Source organism: Amblyomma mixtum, chromosome 9 (genome assembly GCF_055824585.1).
Source record: "Amblyomma mixtum isolate Tamu chromosome 9, ASM5582458v1, whole genome shotgun sequence".
In the NCBI taxonomy this organism is placed as follows: domain Eukaryota; kingdom Metazoa; phylum Arthropoda; class Arachnida; order Ixodida; family Ixodidae; genus Amblyomma; species Amblyomma mixtum.
The window spans coordinates 88,741,317-88,761,610 of NC_143020.1; the positions used below are offsets into that span (position 1 = coordinate 88,741,317).

General features: G+C 46.1%; 1 protein-coding gene across 1 annotated transcript in view; it reads left to right on the forward strand.

The window, feature by feature from the left end:
- Positions 1-242: 242 nt before the first annotated feature.
- LOC149330052 (IDLSRF-like peptide) overlaps positions 243-20,294 on the forward strand; it is a 180,535-nt gene continuing 160,483 nt past the window's right edge. The window contains exon 1 of the mRNA XM_089560772.1: positions 243-863. Coding sequence (XP_089416898.1) covers positions 734-863 — 130 coding nt within the window. The 5' untranslated portion in view covers positions 243-733. The remainder of the gene's footprint in view (positions 864-20,294) is intronic.

Sequence of the window (20,294 nt, forward strand, 5' to 3'; positions counted from 1 at the left end):
GGCCCGGTATCGAACAGACTTTTCGCGCTCTTTTTACGTGGCGCCAGTTTCAGCTCTCGCGCCACCACCCTCTCCCCCGCTCAAACCGGCGCGCCGCCATGTTGCGCCTTCGCGCCATGCAGCGAACGCGCGCTCTGCGCGCTGATTGGTCGACTCGGCTCAGCGCGCATGCGCGCCTCTGCCCGGCGCGGGCGTTTTCCTCGCCCAAAAAGCGCCCCGCGCGAACGCGTGCGTCAGCGAGACCCGTCCCGGGGAGTTGGACTCTGCCGCAGACCGCCGACGCACCGCAGAGAAGCGCGCCCTCTTTCCCGGCGATCGAAAAGCAGCGCGGGCTGTCCCGACCGCCACTTTATCCGCGAAGGTCTCCCTCCGAGGCTCGTCGAAGCATCCGCGGGCGGCACAAAAAAAGGCGCAGAGAAGCGGGCTGGAAGAAGTGCAAACGGGTGTAATAAAAGCTTGACGCCCGCAACACCGTCGCCGTCGTCTTCTCTAGGTAACTGACAAACAGGAAGCCCCGACTACGCAGCATAGTCAGCCTGTAGAGTCCCGTAAGACTGGCCGTCATCTCCTGCGTTGTGGTGCATACAACGGTCCGGACTTTGCGCTACTTGTTGTAGTCGCGGTTTTGCTGTTACTGAGTGCCCCAGTCTCGAGGTGAGAGTCTTCTCTTGTGGAAGAGAGAAGAGACAGTCTAGAGAGCCGGCTCTTCCTTCGAGGTCGGGTATCCAAGGTGATGATGCTGATGAGGGCGACCCAGCATTTCATCCTGTGGGGAGTGGTTCTCGTCGGACTGGCGCAGGGTGCCTACTTGATCAACTTTTCACACGTGCTCAACAGGAACCTCGGAAACGTCAAGCGGGAAGGTAAGTGCAAAAAAAGAAGAATGAAATATACTGCATGCACCGTGATGTCTTGCAGCTTTTCTTTTCTGCCGCCTTACAGGCCAGAGGACCCACTGTTGCCTATTTATTGCAACTCGTTGCTTTATTATCTATCTTTTGCTGGTGGTGAAGAAGTTGTTAGGGCCCCGTTGATCACCTGTTCGGTGTATTGCAGCGGTTGAAGTTGTTCCCCGTAGTGGCTTGGGTGTTCGCGGCTCCGGTTTCAATGCACGTTGACTGCAATGCGGTAACGGCCCGTACGTCTTGTAGCGTCTCTGATAGAGCTTCGCAGTGCTATGCAATGAAGCGTATTTGTCAACTTGTGCACTGAGAGAAGCAATGCTTTAGTCAGAGAGATAGGCAGTTTCATCAAAATAGTTATAACAGTACTTTGTTCCTCGTACAGTGCGACTTGCTTTGGCACACACCCACATGGTTGCGCCTGTTTAGGTAGTTGTTAGGTACTCTCTGGAGAAGATTTGTATTATCTGTCCGGGAACTGCTTTGGAGTAGCGACACTGATGACAAAAAATGCAATAAGACCTCCCACTCGGGGAAAAGTTTTGCGTCTTGGAATAAATCCTACCAGTGACGTTGAGAACAGTTTGAAAGCTGGTCACCGGTTTGTGTGCTCACAGTACCTCTTCTGGGATGTTACTACTGAACGGTTATGAGATACGTCAAGAGCGATCACGATAAAAATAGTTTCAGAGGCTTTTGCTAGTAGCTGTAGTCAATGGGGCCATTACTTCAGAACTACTGACCAGAAGCATCATAAGATTCACCGGCAAAGACGTGACTTCTAGCATCTGCCTAATTAAATTCGATTTCTGAAAAAATGCAGGTGACCGTTTTATAAACGGTCGTTTGCGAGATATGAATGAACGCGTGTTGTTCATTCATATGAACATTTAAAGGAAATTAGACGAACGGAACTCCTGTTTGGTTTTTGTCTTCATGCAATTCAAGAAATATCGTCATTGCTAAACACCCTAAACGGATAATTCAATGGACTAGTTCACTGATTGTGGTGTTGGAATACTCAAATTGATCCCATCTCTAGTTTCTGAGATGGACGTGTAAATCTGCATTAATCTCCAACAAATACAACGCTGTCTGCGCTGTTCATCTGATAAGCTCTGAAAGATAAACTGCCGCACCGTTATCGCTGATGGAACCTGGGAGTATTCCCTCTGGAAAGCGTCCTGACGTGACAGGGAGAAGGCTCTAGAACTATCACGCATAACAAGTACGCGCGCTGCTGTGTGATAGTAAATGTTGGCTTTCCTAAGCGGTGCAACAAGTTCATTCACTTGCACCAGTACTAAGAACACAAGGAACAAACAAGTCTGATGTACTACACACCTGCGAAGAGCTTACATTTGGGTTAGACCACGTAGGGGCCAGGTAGACATCGCGTTATTGTTATTTCTCTGGAACGTTGGAAATTGGAGACAGACTTCCGCAAGTAGAGAAAGTTGATGTGCTGATGTTATTGTGAAAGAATGCAAGAATCACAAATATTCAAGACATATACATTCGACAGAATGCACTGCAACAAAAATATCTAGGCACCGTATCTTAGCTTTAAGCATAGATTTGTCGTCATTCGCGTACTTTACGTGAGCGGCCCTTATAGCACAAAAAGCTACATGCTACGTTTGTGCTTCCTGGTATTTTATTAACCACTGCCAGTAAAAAGCCGCGATATCTGCACTTCGAAACAAAAACTGATTTTGTCATGTCGGGAATCGACCATATAAGGCACTACACAGACATGGAGGCAATATATGATCAGTTGTGTTCATTTACTGTAAATTCTTTAAATACCTATATATCGGCAAAGGCAATTTAAACCGTATAGTACATGCGGAATATATGTAGCCTGCAGTTTCGTAAAATGAATTTCTAATATGACGCTTCGTTGAAGGTGCATTGGGTTACAGATAAGAAAAGCAGGTTATTAAAAAAAATACTTCTCAAAAGTATCATTACAGGCATCATCAGACTTGCATTTCCAGACATCTTACTTGGAGAGCTCAAACTTGCATTTCGAATTTGTTTTTCAGGCATTGAATTTTTGTGACCAGCACGAATCTTGTGCAGCGAAATTTACTAGGACTGTGCCGTTCAAAGAATTTCCCCACAAGGATACTTTTAAAGCAGACTACAAGAGTCTGTGGACATATGCCTCAATGAAAGCATCTATACTTGTTACTAGCCAGACAGATTGTGAGATCTGTCACGTTTTTTTCTTGTAATTTTTGTGACGGCACACTTCGTAATAAATTCTGCAAGTACCTTTCAGCTTGTGTCACAACAAATCTACTATAGTGAAAATGGCAAACCATTCATCAAAGCAACAGGAAGCATTTGCTGCAGCGTCTATAGAAGTGTTCGCGCAGAGAGCATGGACCAACCTGCCGAAAGGCCATTACGTATTACGGTATTTCAGAAGATTCGATTCAGGATGCGTGATGTAAACGTTGCACAGAACGAAAATAGAGTTCCCAATTTTTACAAAATTCAAAGCAGCGTGGTAGTGCCACTCTTCTTAAATTTTTTCTGCCTTAAACTGTTAAAAAACGCTGTAAAAAGTACTGGCTTTATGGAAAAGAAGCTAAATGGACAGGAAAAAAATATCGATAGTAATTTCATTTAGAAGTAAATTAAGTTTTCGCATCTTGAGCGAAAGGCCACATAACGAAGTTACTTCGCCACGCATACTTGCGAACATGCTGCCTTTAGACCAGAGGAGCTGCGCTCTGAAGAGGATGTCCGAGTGATTCTGTTCTTCACGCGCGAAAACGGGGAAGCTCGAATTGTTGCTTACCTTCTGTCTCTTTGAAACGCAATGGGTAGACGAGAAACGCACAAATTTCGACCAGAAAAAGTGCCCCGAAATCGTTTTTTTTTTGTTGTTGTTGTCTTTCACACTTCGCATCAAGAAATATCAGGGATAAAGAACAGCGCAGTTCTGGATGTTCAAAGAAAAATGCGGAAGTAAACTGACGTCCCAGTTTCTTTCATCACGCGGGAGTAGTGTCCTGGATAACAACTTCAGAGTCAGTAAAGTTCTCCAACATATTCATTTCACGTTTCAACGGCCTACTCGCTTCTGACAAACCGTACTCAGTTTTGTTAGCAACCATTACTAGTGTACAGTGTGATATCGCGTGAACTGTTGGTGGTGGTATAGCCCGCAGTTGCTATTCTGAGGTGGTATGTTTTGTTTCTTTTACACATGCCCAACATTCTCGACGCACCAAAAATTTTAAAAATTCAAAAATTGTAAGATACTCTCATGGAAATATCGAAGGTGATGCTCCATTTTTCTGATATTTAGCAAAATCTTTCTTTTATACTGTTTCCATCCAAACAGTTAAGAATACCATAGAAAACCAATGGGAAACGCTTTTGACGACAGCAAAACCGTTAATAGCAGAAAAAAAAAATGCAACACTGCTGTCAAGAGATATGCGGATGTATTATTTGTTATAGTGAAACCTGACATCATATGAAAAAATTGTGTTCATAAGCGATTTCCCGTTCAAAAATGGCTTTGTTCAGAATTTCTAGCCGTGTAAAATTGTCTACAAGCACTTGCAGTTCGCCTCCAGGGATTCCACCCCGTTTGTTTTTTTTTCGGATTGTAGCCCCTATTTAAGAATCTAATGACTCGTTCTCTCCTTGATTTGATTTACTGTCGCGGACAAAAGTTTGAGAGATGCCGTACGCGGAAAAAAATTTAATTTCTGTTTGGTAGGGCAAAGCAGGGTCAATTAAACGCACTGAATTATGAGGAAACTTGCTTGCGCCATTCACACGAAAATTATCAGCGGACTAACAGGGGAGGCCTCACAGAAGTAATTTTCCTTTTCGTGAATGCCCATCCCGCAAACATTTCTCCGTTACTCTAAGCGGCAGCGCTGCATAAAAGAACTCCGGCATTGCGGTGGTGGTCAGTAGTGTCATTGCAATAGGAAGAAAAAGAAAACAAAACAGAATAGTTGGATGATGTAGGTACAGATATGGACATTTTAGGGTCCAGTTCATTGTTCACGTCGTAACAGGCACAGGGTATCTTATGGCCCTTCTCCCTTGACATTGATTTTAAGAGTAAAAAAAAAAATGGCTGAGGCTTAACTTGGTTAAGCCTGGAGAATGCGAAGCATCATCGTGTCGCGTAATTTGGAGGCGCACAACCACAGCGACGGCGCGAGGTGGGCCCCTGTTTCTCCACTGTCGTGACGTCATTAGGTCACGTGGTGTGACGTCATGTATCACGTGATTTGGAGGCGCACAACCACAGCGACGGCGCGAGGTGGGCCCCCGTTTCTCCACTGTCGTGACGTCATCGTGTCACGTGGTGTGACGTCATGTGTCACGTGATTTGGAGGCGCACAACCACAGCGACGGCGCGAGGTGGGCCCCCGTTTCTCTACTGTCGTGACGTCATCGTTTCACGTGGTGTGACGTCATGTATCACGTGATTTGGAGGCGCATAACCACGGTGAAGGGCTGAAGTGGTAGCTAAAGTAGTATGCTTCACATAAAAAGAAAGCCAATATAGAGGATGTAAAATCTGCATAAAGAATATGCTGTTTATTTGTTCATAATATGTAGTACCATGAGACATGTTCGACTGTCAGTGTGGGCACCATCACCATCATCGTCATCAGCCTGACTACGCCTACTGCAGAACAAATGCCTTTCCTATATCTCTCCAATTAACCCTGTTCTGTGCCACCTCAGGCCACGTTATCCCCGGAAACTTCGTAATCTCATCGGCCCACACCACAAGAGAAATATAGCCTAGAATGACAAAGGTCAGCGTAGAGTGACTACTTAAAAAATTTAATCCATTATTCACCGTCGGCTGGAGCATGTAATTGGCTATTACTACGGGAAAAGACTTTCTTGTGCTTTAGGACTGAGCTCTCAACTGAAGGGCGTCATGAGACGAGGTAACTCTTACTGTGATTAACGGTTGGTTTAGTTTGGTTTATGGAATTTAACGTCACACAGGGACTCAAGCCATGAGGGACGCAGTAGTGGAATTCTCCGCGATATTTTGACCACTTTAGGTTCTTTAACTTGCACTGACATCGCACAGTACAAAGGCCTCTAGCATTTCGCCTTCATCGAAAATGCGACCGCCGCGGCCGGTATCGAACCCGGGTCTTTCGAGTCAGCAACCGAGCACCATAACTACTGAGCCACCGTGGCGGTTTGTGATTATCAGTTTTTTGAATTTCACTTTATTTCACATTTCGATTAAACAAAATACGAAAATACTTTTTGAACCCATAGCCGACGGCTAGACTGGGGTTGGCTAGCTCGGGAACAATGAAATATACGTTAACTGATGCATCAAAAGAGCCTTGATTGCATTTTTACCCCCTTTCTGTAGTGAGCCACGCTATCAGTTAAGCAAAAGGAGCAAATTTTTTGCTGCTTTTATACGTTTTCAGTAAGTGGCATACAGTGTAGGTGGCCTTTTGTTTAAGTGGCTCGGTGGCTATCGGACCCAAGTTCACTGGCCTCCTGATAAGTCCGACATTCTCATGTGGTACAAAAGTTCAATTTTTTTCTTTCCTCCTAAGGCGGACTCAAAGTATCCAAACCACCCCATTTCTATGCTTTTCTTGTAGAAACCTTCTAGGAAAATGTCACCTGTGCTTCCCACTCCAGGTTAGCTAGGCTTGGCCTTTCAATGCCTGGGAATCTTTGGTTTGCTCAGCTGATACTGCGACTACCTTACTATGATCGTTCTAAATGCCCAGAGCAACGTACCAGTTCGTGCCATTTATAAACTACGAGGACTAGAGAGGACTGTACACATCTCTTCTTTGTGGTCATACGACAGCGTTATTATGCGTACTCATCCTAAAATATTCCCTTCTTAGGACAGTCTGTGCTTGCATCAGACTCTACACAGGTTACCCTTGCTAGTTTTACCATCAGCGCGCGCTCTCAGTGCCTTGCGTACTATGCGCATACAGTGTTCTCTTCGACAATGCAAGCTAATAATTCTTTCGAGAGCCTAAAGCGGATTTGTACGGCTACTCGGTTCAAGGTTCAAACAGCTAGCCATTCCCGATCCGGAGTAACCTGAAGCAGCGTATAATATGCACGATAATCCGATACAGCACGGATCATCTAAGTGCGCTCTCTCGGTTGCATATTTCACATCGCGAAGCTTTTTTTGGCAGCGGATTAAGACAGCGCGGCGGATTCTCGCCACCTCGTTAAGCCCATAAGCGCATTGCTTGAGGAGACGAACTTCTGTGACCGTTGCTAGGTGGCGCCTGGTCAGGAGGCTTCTCTAGTTGAAAAGTGTAAATGTGGGAAAACTACGCGGGCCACAGAAACGTGAAATTAAGCTCTGAAAGTCTTAGCAGGTTTTTGCGGCGCCCGGCTCCATCCTTACCCAAATGGCATTCTCAGCAATCCATGAATACGTTCATGCAAATTAACTTCTGACGAGGTCAGTTGTTCTTGCGCTGAAATGAAGGCATTTAAACATGCAGCCTCATATTGGAGGCTGCTAACAAGAGAGGTATTATTTGCCTCTGAGCATGAGCCACTTCTGACTACAGCTTTAAAGGTAGAGTGAAAGGTTAAATGAATGGTTAAGTACTGAGTACAACAATGGAGCAACTAATAATACGGCCGTAAATTCCCAATGCTTTCACCAGTTCTAGAGTATATAACTAACGATAACCGAGATGAGCTTCTGTCTGGTTATTATATTCCGAGTTGCGCAGTATCCCTGATCACCTACTACTGCTACCTACTACTACTACTACTGCAAATACTATTGCTACTGCTATTACTATTACTGGTTTATAGTTGTTTAACGTCCAGAGCGACTCAAACTATGAGGGACGCCGTAGTGAAGGGCTCCGGAAATTTCGACCACCTGGGGTTCTTTAACGTACACTGATATCGCACAGTACACGGGCCTCTAGAATTTCGCCTTCATCGAAATACGACCGCCTCGGCCGGGTTCGAACCCTCCTCTTTCGGGTCAGCAGCCGAGCGCTATAACAACTGAGTCACCGCGGCGGCCTATTACTATTAGTAATACCATCGCACCTGGTTGAGAGATGACTGTGACAGGCGTATCGAAGTCCTTACGACGGCTCCCACATCGCACTCCGCCTAAACATTACGATGGTAGCTGGTATACATGGTCTGTTCTGAAAGTAGTAGGACTCATTTTTTAAAACGAAATTTATTCAAGAGAATAGTACAAACGATTACAATTTTTCAAGGTAGCACCCTTCCGCACCTACACGCTGCTGCCAATGAGTTTCCAGTTTTCGTACGCCTCCAAGAACGCCTGGACTGGAATGCTGTTTAGCTCCCTCGTCACGGCCTGTTGAACCACCTCTACCGATCCGTGATGTTTTCTCTCGAGCGTAGATTTTATTCTCGGGAATAGAAAAAAGTCTGGCGGGGCCAAGTCGGGGCTGTAGGGGGGCTGAGGCAGCGTTGCCGCCTTGTGCTGGGCAAAAAATCGGGGTCCTCATTCACATGATGAAGAAGATCCTACCGGTTGGCCTTTTCCTCCTCTGACAACACTCCCGGCACCAACTTCGCGCACGATTTCCTCATGGATAAGTTTTCTGTCACGATCTCAAAAACTTGGGTTTGAGGAATGCTGAAGTCATCAGCAATCTTCTGATACTCATTCTACGATCACTGTTAAGTAAATGTTTCACTCGCTACACATTCTCGTTGGTCTTGCTGGCAGAAGGGCGTCTGGAGCGGTCGTCTTCCTTCACTCTTTCCTTACCTTCTCGGAAAAGCTTGTGCCACTCAAAAAACACCTTATCTACCCATGGAAGCGTCACCGTAGGCCTCCTTAATCATGTTGTGAGTCTCTTTGCCCGGTTTAGAAAGATTTACTCAAAATTTGATCGCGTATCGCTGATCCAGTAAACGCTCGACGATTCTGCGTGACGAGACGTTTCGACAGGGGTTCACAGTGCAAGCAACCTCCTCTCTTCAACGGCCGAGAGCCGACTGCCGATTTTCCCCAGCATTCCCAATATCCCCCTTCAACGATCCTGCACACGCAGACCACCTCTCGTCCGCCCGTTCGCCCAGGAAAAAACCAGTCCTACTACTTTCAGAACAGATGCTGTATATCGCGCAAAGTCCACGAATTCCCCGGAAATCAAAGCCCCTAATTGCCCAGGTTACCATTGATAACACTGTATCACAGCAGCAGGTGAAGGTTTGAATTTTGGGTTACGACCGCCGCATGGCGATTCCTTATGCGCCATAAAAAAAATCGCTTGCAATGCTTTTAACTGTAAAAACCAGAACTACACAGACCAAGCGCCGTTCTCGCCAGATATTCAGCTGGAGCTCCGCAGCAGCAGCGACTGCTCGGCGTATATGCTATAGCGTGTTCGAAAGAAACGAGCGTCTAGAATTACCTCCGCCAGAGCAGCAGGTTGGTAACACGGCGAGCGCTGCAGCAGGCGCTCTTTCAGCGCAGGGCTTCAAGGGACATTGCGGCGTAATTTGTAGCCGGGGACGCCATCCAGCGGCGGCGCGTTAGGCAAAACAGCGCCGCCTGTGAACCAACGCCGGAACGCAGGCCGGGTTTTGCCGCCTTCTCCTCTTCTCTACTCATCCGGCACGGTCGTAAACGAGCCCCTCAGACAATGAAGATAAGTGACCGGCGGCTGCAGCGCCGGGAAAGGGCGTGCAATAAAAAGGGGATACGAGGGGGAGAGCTAAACGAACGACGTCGTCTTCGATGGCGCACTTGTTTGAGTGCGTTCGGAACGTACCAGACGCGAACGCAGCGCACTGTTCATTTTGTAGATCGGGCAGTTGTGATCGCATATCGGTGTCGGTACAAGCGACCGGTTCAAAGAGGTTAGCTAAAGGAACGACGGGCTCTCGATAGCTAATGTGTATGTGAAGGTGGCGAACGCATTCGGTGCTAAAGAAGCGTAGCGTTCTTTTTGTTCAAGGACGAAGTTTAGAGTTTATTCAGGTCAACGAAATTAATGAGTAAGAGGACGAGAAGTAAACGGATGATGTAATTTTTACCTCTTTTCGTCGTCTTCTCACTGAGAAGGATTTTTTGAGAATAAATAACTTTCAATGTCCAAAAAAAAAACACAAATAGCTTGCGTGCGTAAGAGCAACGCTCTGGAGCTATTCAAAGTGAGGGAAACATTTCTGCTGCTGCGTCATACTGCAGAGTGCGAAGCGGCTTCAGGGAGCCACAAATGTTTCATCCTTGTTGAGACCATGCAACTAAAGGCAGTCTGGAGAAATTGCTACAACGTTTGAGTATATAAAACGTAATTGTATCGTGTTTTTAAAGCTTGATTGTTATGGCGTTTAAATCCATGGCAGAGAACGGGCAGGCGAGTAAGTAATTCGGCATTATTTTGCACGTCCGCGAGGTAGTTTCCACGAGAGGGCATGCTCAAACTAAGACAAAGTCTTAGGTCGAAACGCTGGCTGGCGGCCTCCTTAAACTGGCAAAGCAAGTAGTTGATATGATGCTCTTCGTAATTTTGGGCGTTATGTTTATAAACGTTCTTTTACATCTTGTGAAAACCATTATGCGAATGCGCCTTGACATCTTCTTTGTGCAAGGCACCTGGATCGATTCAAGTGGTCCAAATGGTATACCCACAGCCTGTGCTTTCGTCTTGTCTCACTATGAAAGCTTTCTACACCGTTTATTTGTACAGCTTTTACATCCGGAAGAAGTCTAGCATGTAAGCACTCCGTCGCAATTTTCACGATTTTTTTTTTGCTTCGAGTCGATGTCTGGCCGTTTTCTAGAGCGTTTTCCCATTGCTTTCAGCCTTAGCCCCCATAGCGAAGTGTAGCTGGCAAGTCATTGAATTTTCACATAGGATACTCTTAATTCCAAATGCGTTCCGCATATGGTCGCTTCAGTTCTCAGCAGAATCTTTAAAAGGTTCCTGCAATCTTCCTGCAATTCTAGTGGGTTGTGAAATAGGAAAGCGCGAGATACTCAGTCGTTCACTGTGCTAGCAACATCGCTTTCAAAATTGCTTAAAACACAGGGCAGCCAGCGAAGTTCGGGGCGCGGGGCTCGTAGCCGGCGTGCTTGCCTCAATATACCATACCCAACAATTCTGGACAAAACTATTTTTGAACAGGAAACACTTTGTGAGCGCAGGTTTTTCATATATTGCCAGATTTCACTGTAAGAATCAATACGTCCGTGGATCTCCCGTCAGCAGGCCTGAATTGTTTTGCTGTTAACGTTTCTGCTATCGTCAAAAGCGTTCAACATTTGATTTCTATGGCAGCGTTTCTTCCTCGATGCGAGCGATGGAAACAATGTAAAAGAAGGATTTTGATACATACCGGGAGAATAGAACATTGTGTTCAATATTTTTATACCAGACCCTTACAGTTCTTCAATATTCAGAATTGTTGTCCAAAAATGCTGCGCATGCTAGCAATGCTTTTTTGAAGTAGTTGCGCCCCGCTTTTATTTCCAGCATATATCCGGTTAACAAATTCATAGAGCTCGATTTTAGCCGGTGTGAGGTGCACTTGCATTGCTGAAATCCTCAACTAGTGATAAAATAAATTCATGGAGGCTGAACTGCCGAAGATTTTTGTGCATTCATTTTCAATTTCCACTGTGAAACACCCATACAACACCAATCGTACTGCTCTAGTGGTTCACAGCCGCACCTTGACTGTCGATCCAGAGCCGCACCTTGACTGTCGATTCAGTGCCGCACCTTGACTGTTGATTCAAAACCGCACCTTGACTGTCGAGTATATGTTCCAGTTTTGGTTTAGAAGTTAATTATTGGCACCTAATTATCCATCCTATTAAAACGCTGAGGTACATTTTCAAGCAACGCAAGTGATTAAGTGCGAGAACAGCCTCTGAAGAGATTTATTGTTGCGGAAATTTGCATTGAAGACCAGACCTAGCAGCGAGTGATTTGCATATGACAGCAGGACATGTGAGTTAATACTTTGCTGTGGTGCAGTGGTCTCTAGGCTGCATAAAGCGAATAACACATTCTTTTCCATTCATGACGCCTGCGGAGGACAAAAAGCTAGCCGAGTTGGTTAGAATTGATGCTTCAACAGGGCGAGAGACGGCCGCGTTTTTCTTGCCTTGTTCTTGTCTCCCTCTTTCACGCTGTTGAAGTATCCATCCATGCGCTCTTTCCTCATAAGGCAAAGAAAATCAACCTTCGCAAACACGGGTACCGCATGTTAATTTATTAAAGCATACAGGCAGCCGTTCCTTCACTGTCCGCTGAAAAGTGTGCTGTAAAGCCCTCTGGGCCCTGGTTTGCTTGCATTCAACATAAAAGGTGCAAGTTCATAATTTCACCATTCAGTGACCAGCATTCGTGCCGTGCCCCACTGGCGTCAAATTCTAGCATGGTAGCATACAAATGCGCATAGACATCCACACGAACTACACCTTGTGTGCACGCCCAATAAGTTCTGCCGGCACTGAGTTACGGATCCACCAAGCAAATAGGACATGAAATTTGCAGGGAGAGAGATATCACGCGTGTTTCGCAATCCACAGACTGGACATATGCAAATGTCTTGCAAACAGCCAAGCCAAGCCAGCCTCAAAGTTGCAGTGCAATGCATAGCGTTCCCTCTGGAAATGTGCTGCCCGTGACGGCGCGCTTTGCGTGAGGGCAATATTAAGCCTATCAGCGAAGCGCCAACTACGCCTGACGCGACGTGATGCGGCGTCTAACAACGTTAGACCACCGCGTTCAGATAAGCCAACTTAGGCGGGGAGCTTTCGTCGTTCCTGTACCTACTGGCACTGCCCGAGGCGCTCAGATCTGGGCCGGCGTTTGCAGACTCCATTTAGCGCAACATGATTAGCATTGGAGAAGAGTAGCGTCAAACATTGCCGTGGGCGTCGGTGGCAGGTCAGTGCTCTGGAGACAACTGTGACGCAATGCACAGCGTCCGTAGATGCGGTGGACAATGAGATTATAGAGCAACTGAAGCTCACAGAAAAACTGTCTGCTCGACGGTGTGGGCCTGAGCTGAGACAGCACTGTGTTTGTTAAAGATAAGATAAGCTCGCCACGTAGAGCGGTTTCTATCCTTGAAGGGGTACGAATAAATGACTGATTATGACCCGAGGGAGATAGGTATAGTTAAATGATGCAAGACTAAGCAGCAATCAGCCGCCGCTTGAGCGTTCGCTAGCAAAGCTGTGCATAATTTGTCAGAAAAAGCGCCTAAACAACTAAAAAAGAAACGAGAAAATATGGGGGACACTTAAGTCCACCTTAGAGTATAACGCCATAGCATTAAAAGCCTAATATGGTGGCATGGGGGTCCACTGGCACGCCCTTTCGCATATATCGGCACGACTGTTACCATCACATACCTCTTTACTACACATCACTGTCTATATTATTTGGTGTCGATAATTACGGACCCTAATTAACTCAGCGTTACTTTAAAGTAATTCGTCTGCTGTGCAGTGTCAGATGCTCGTAAAAGGTCGCCCTTTATCCCATCGAACCACCGTTCCTCATCGGTGTAGAGGTATCCTGCCTGGCTTCCGACTCAGAGGATCGCCTTCAGATTCCACTTGTCCACCTTGTCGCTTTTAAGCGAAACTGCTTTTATATCCCACTACTCTCTCGACCAACCAGGTTTGTAATGTTTGTTCATGCTCAGAACTGCCGGCAGGCTGCTTTGTGAACTTGAGATTGTTTGTCAGGCTTTGAAGTCATACAAAACATGGTCGCCAGAAAAACGCAGTATATGTTGATGATTTTGAAGCGTCCAGAGTGCAAAAGAAGTTGGCTAGTTGGTACGGTGACATAATGAATAAACAGCACTAAAGACGAGGAGGAGGTGTTTTCATCAGTAAACGTTAGTTTCGAGTCAGCGCATGTCCTGTTTGCTCTTCGTCCTCGTCTTTAGCGCTGTTTATTCAGTACGCCCAGAGTAGCCTACCTGGTCCGTCGATGGGGTCACCGCATGCTGGACGTGAGCTAACTGAGGAACAACGTACCTGTGGGCAGCTTTTCGCCGAATGCTCGTGTGAAATGTTAGCATAGTGGACAGTAAGTTTGTTATCAATCTACATATCTCCGAGAACATTTATTTCGTGCATTTCGCAGAATTATCAAATTGCACAACCGTATATTGTTGAAGTCCACCTTTTTGTCATCACTGTTCATTGTGAGGCAGCTGTAGAAGATTGTAAGATAGTGTTGTGAACATATTAATGGGAATGGGAATGCTATTTTGGCAACAAACAGCATCAAAATACAGACATCTCGAGGAAGTATTTGCGGTTATATTGATTGTCAAGGTGCAACCTCACTATATGCGGAAACATTTTGTTCACAAATAACTTCTCGTTGAAAAGATGCTATTGTCCAGAATTTCTGCGTGATTGTTAGTCATTTATGTGTCACAATTCGAGCTGCTTTCACGAACGGCGACTGTGAAGATTGGGTGATTTTAGATGTTATTTCAATATCTCATGACACTCTGCAGCAATGGCAGCATCGCATATTCTTCATTAATGCTATCTTAAATTTCAGGCAACCTCGTCAGCTCCGGCGGTCCGCAGGTACTTTAGGTAATTTACATAATTTCATAAAAATGGATCTTAGGGAGGCAAGGTGAGGTGTTAGTCGTGTTACCAGGAACTTTTTGAGGATGGAATCTAAGGAAAAAAAATATCGTAAATAATGCAAACATGAAGGCCGCGATACCAGTAATGCAGGTCGCAATCAGAAGGTACTAAATAACTATACAACAGGCGTAAAATATCAGCGTAGGTTTCTTCACTTTACTAATATCGAGGCAAGCATGCAAGGTTGCTACTGATATTTTCTTTTATATTTTATATCAGCTTTTTCAAGCGGAGAACCAGCGAAACACAAGGCTGATATTGCACACACGACTGAGATTACTTTTACGGTGATGCACTCAATGCGCAAGGCGGCATGGTCAATTGCAAATGGCTGAAATTCGCTTCAGTCCAGTACATTGTGTCCGCTTAAGACTGTTTACGTGACCTGAAGAACGCAGCCAAGCTTGCCCAAGCAAGAGATTGCTTCAGTGAGTGTCCAGCATTGGCGCAACTCAAGCTCCGCCGGTTTACAACTTCCGACGTGTCCCTACGTATAGTCTCTGCATAAGTGCTGTTTTTTACCACGTCTCTCAAGAAGATGCGCTACCACCATTGGTTACGAAATCCGCCTTCTCATCACACTGCTGTATACAAAGTTCAGCGTCAACAGTAGTTGCCACGTACGAGGCTTCTAGCGACGCAGACCCTATATCTTGCTTACCGTGACAGTTGGAAGCCATTCAAGACTCTTGAGACCTGGAACGACAGGGGCCTTTTTGAAAAGACGAAAGAAACACTGGTGTCAACCAAGAAGGCTTACTGCAACGCTTGCGACGTCAGCAGCTCAGTAAAACGAAATCCCACACTTCTCTACAAAGAAAGGCTTTTCAACCAGAAGTCGAGGGAATGGTCGCCGAGAACATGGCGCCATAAATGTGAAGTTTGAAGAATCATTCGTAGGGGAAAAGCTGAAAATCGCAGTTAAAGAAACCAGGAGGAAAAGGGTGAGAAGGTCTTTGAAACTTTTCGCAGTGTTTCTTTGGCGAACCGCTTCACACCATCCACTTTTGTTGCTTTTTTCGTTCTCACTGTCGTCTATGCGAGCAAGTGTTGCTCCTCTTCACGATTATAAGGCTAAGACTAAAAGCAGCCTCGTTCCATGTCAGCAGGCGAAGCAGCGCATCAAATATACGCAGGTCTACTTGTCTGTTTTCTTTCTCGATGCCTTGTTCTTCGGGAGTACATGCACGGGACTTCAGCGAGAAAAAGTTCTCATCAAAGGCTTCCTAGAAAAGACAAGACGCGCAAATAAATAGTGCCGTTAGAGTAGGACATCTCGCCTGCTTTTTTCTTTGTTTCTTGCCTCTTTATGCCAGAAGCGGTGTTTTTAGCAAGGCCCAGTTTCTAGCAAGGACCATGTAGCGCTGCGGAATTGTTTCACGCAAAGATGTAGTTGCTCTGAGATCAATGCCCGTTGGTCAGTCAGTAAAAGACTAAATCAACTTAAAGTTCTGGAAAATACTGAGTTGTCTTCTTAGTCGGCCTTGTCGGTAGTCGACTTCTTCGCATGCTGCCATCGTATATTCTTTTTATCCAACGTCATCGCGGCGCTATTCAACGGTTGCTGGCATAAATTATGTGGCCATTAGAGCGAAAAATTCTGCTCACAAGATTTAAATAAACAGGCGTTAATCTGTGAGGAGGTAAGGAAGAACGCAAAATTTGAAAAAATCACTCAAATCTCCTGCCATCGTTATCCTCAAGATTTCTTTGAAGTAATTGTGCTGCATTATCGGCAAAAATGAATTGTTCATAACTTTGTGCTAGTGACCTTCACAGAGCATCAAAGTAATGCTACATTCATTTTGGTATGGCAGCTACCTTACCTAAGGATATTTTTGACCAGAGATTGCCACATCGGACGGCCACTCTGCAAACAATTTTTGAGCAGCTTGCCGAGAAAGGCACCCGTCTTCCTAGAAGTCGACTTTTTTTTCTTTTTTCCCTACTGCTACCACGTCTTGCGTTCAAGGGCGCATTACCCGCAAATGATGGGTGGGCGGTCAGTTGCAGGAATCCTCAACCAACTATGCCAACAAACACAGCGAAGAGTATCCCGGGTATGCTGAGCCCCTGGGTAAATGAAATATAAACGCGGGGTACCGAGGGCACCAGTATGCGCCTCAGCAACGTTAAGTGATGGCGCTAGCGTCACAACCACCGCTACCGAGCTTAGCCTAGGTCGGGAGGACGCTGGCCGAAACAACAGCGAAAAAACGGCTCGTGCACCATAAGCCACCTCGCGCAGCTGACGCCAAAATACCCGAGAGAGTGTTCCAGCGTAAACAACTTAGGGACTAACGACCCTCTTTTGCCGTAGGCATAGATTTTTCTCCTTGCTATTCAATGTGGACACGCTGCGTTTACGCGGCTATCTCGCATCGATAGTATAGTTAGGGCTGCATACATGCATTAATATCCGGTAAACGGTAAAGCATGCAGGAGATATTATACCTCTTACTGTCGTCTCAGCGCAAACATGAATTAGCGGAACCGTGGGCCCTAAACAGGAACTAGTACCTGAGCACGTACACAAAAACGCCGGTGCGGTCCTTTATGTGGTTTCTGCTAATAACGGGCCTTACTTCTCTGCCGCCTTCCTCGTACCTTAGTTCGCTATTCCCTCAGGCATACGCCATGTGTCGGATTCTATGTACACCTTTCGTCAGAAGTGATCAGGCCATATGTGATTTGGGTTTCAGCAGTGTCGTGGTGACCTTGTGGTACCCTTTAGTGTATAAATGTTTGCCATGGCGAGGAGAACCTTGGCCTTAACATTTTAAAGCCTTTTAATGTTGAACAGTGTCGTAAACGAGATCGAGAGGAAGACATATGACCCGAACTCTTTTGGCCGAGGCGCCTTTCTTTGGTTGCCACACACGAAAACGGCGTCGTTTACCGAACAAAAGAAATCCTGGTAGAACTGACATTGTAGATTTCTGGCTTCTGTGTCGTCAGGTGGTCGACAGAGGCTTATTTTGGGGAATCGTAGCGCGCATTAAAGCCGTTCGACCTCACTAGACCGATGTGTCTTTGGCACACACACACGATGCTTATTAGTGTATTAAAAGGTGTGGTTGGTTTGTTTTGGTTTATTGGGGTTTAACGTCCCAAAGCGACTGAGGCTATGAGGGACGCCGTAGTGAAGGGCTCCGGAAATTTCGACCACCTGGGGTTCTTTAACGTGCACTGACATCGCACAGCACCCGGGCCTCTAGAATTTCGCCTTCATCGAAATTCAGCCGCTGCGGCCGGGATCGAACCCGCGTCCTTGGGGTCAGCAGCCGAGCGGCGTAACCGCTGAGCCACCGCGACGGCCTTTGGTATGGTATGGTATGGTATGGTATGGTATGGTATGGTATGGTATGGTATGGTATGGTATGGTATGGTATGGTATGGTATGGTATGGTATGGTATGGTATGGTATGGTGCGGTACGGTACGGTATGGTATAGTGTCGTTGGGTATTCAGCGATTTAATGTTCCGGGAACTGAGAGACGTCATAGTGGAGGATTCTGGACTAACTTTGACCACCTGGCAGAACGAAGTCAATAAGGGAGAGAGAACTCTCAGGGTGCCTACGGAGCGTTTCGACGAGAGGAGTTGTCTTCGCCTGGACAAAGCATTCATCACTTGCATAGATTAAATGGGGGCCTTAACTCCGAGGAGAAAACCACGTTCAGTGGGAGGAGGGTGTGATGTGACGCTCTTAACCTCACACTGAACCTGCGTTGGCTAACACTGTATCTGTGCAGTGCAAACATTCTCAGTGTACGTGGAGTCAGGATCGTCTAGATGCACAGCGAGTATGCGCACAATTGCTTTTCAGTTCAACTCTGACGCACAGAGAGCCAAAGAACCTGGAAAAAAGAACATGGAAAAATGTGTACGTTATAGAATGCTATTTTCGTATTCCCCACCGGTCAGCATTAAGGCAAACTCAGTAGTTTATTATTCTGTTCATCGCGGTCCTCTCTTTTAGCTGGGGACATTCAATCGGATAATACGGCCGACCGCTCAGCTAAGTGCTATCGATGCAAAGTGAACAACCTACCTCACTTCCTTTCCGAAAGGGGCCGACAAAAAAACAAACAAACCAGTAACTAACTCCAACAAGAGTAACAGGAGCACTGTATTCCGATGAACGCACCAATCAAAACGCTCGTGTCAGGCAGCACCTTCGTGACAGTGCTTCGACATCAACGCCCCGGCTGTTTTTTTTTACCCCACCCTGCACGCCATACGCTTTTAATATTTCATTGCCCTGGCAACAACTACGCGCTTGTTCTTACGCAAGAGGCTGTATCAAGCTGTTCCTGTTTTCCACACTGTGTGCGTTTTTTTTCTTTTTGAGACGTGACCTAAATGACAGCTTCGATCGAACCTCAGCTTCCTTTTTTGTCTATTTGCGAATCGATACGAGGAATTAGTTGACGAGTGCCGTGCTATGGAAAATGCACCGGCGTGCTCCAACATCGATCACTTTTGAGTGGTCGGTGGAAGTGCGGCAGCAAGTTTGGAGCATATGTATGAAGGGTGATCAACAAGTTCGGCCCTCGGGGCTCTAAATGTTCGATTTTTTTTCGGGTGATGGAACAGAAAGAGGTAACACTAGAGCGAAAGTTTGCAATGTTGTCTTTTGCAAGCGCCACCATTTTTCATCGCAGTCGCCACGAGCGTAGATGCACTTTTGTTGCGGTTGCACTAGTCCTAGCGAGTTCTCGTAGAATAAAAAGGGAGGAGGTTGACGACTTTGAAAGCGCGCTACGCTGATTAGCTTTTGTTTGGCGCGAAGCGAATGCCCTCAATATGTTTCTTCACGTTGGCAAATGGCCAGAACCACTACGATGCACGATGCAGTCTGCAAGGGGCGCTGTACTGATGGTGTAATCAACAGTTGAGTGCGCTCTATTGCAAAGGAATGGAGAATTTCACTGAGCCGACGCCTGAAGCGCATCGCCGCCCAGCGGGACTGGTACGAAAAGTTCAAAGGGCGCTCGCATAATGTAACACGAGTTTTAACCTCATTTGTATTGTCCAAGTAGAATGTAGAAGAATGGAACAGGGTGATGTGCACGCACGGGGATCAGTCACATCATCTAGGACATGTGACACATGTTGATGTGAGCAAATGTTGCTGGTCATGTGGTCACGTGATTAAGTTACACATGTGTGGTGCGATATCACTATTGATGACGTTTTTGAGGCTGATGATGACCACGATATCTGGGAATGCGTGGCTTAATAGCTCGCACTTTAAAGGCGACGTGGTCCTGGTGGTGAGCGAATCGCACGTTCATGCCTAGCTTTCCCGGACATAACCAACTGGAGCCATCTGTCGACCGCTTATAGCGAACACCATGTAACTGAAGGGGAATATATTCATTTATATTTCAGTGAAAAGCAAAATATCCCGTGAAATAGTGCCCGAAGGTCTTAATAATAACGGTTGAACCTTCCTGCGTGCTGCAGAAGCTCATTTACAAAATGCTAATTGTTCTCTCACCAAAGAGTTCTGACAGTCATAGGAAACCAATGGGGTGTACCTAACTTTTAAAATTCCCGCGGTGGTTTTTGATGCTCAGCGCCATGCAGCATGTGGTGGAAGCTCTGGAAACTAAAATCCGCTGTTCTAATTTCTTGTGTGCTTGTATTTGAATTTAACAACTTTAAATTCTACCAACTACCAGGCAACAAAAACTAGTTGATTGGGCTCCTTCTCCCTTAAA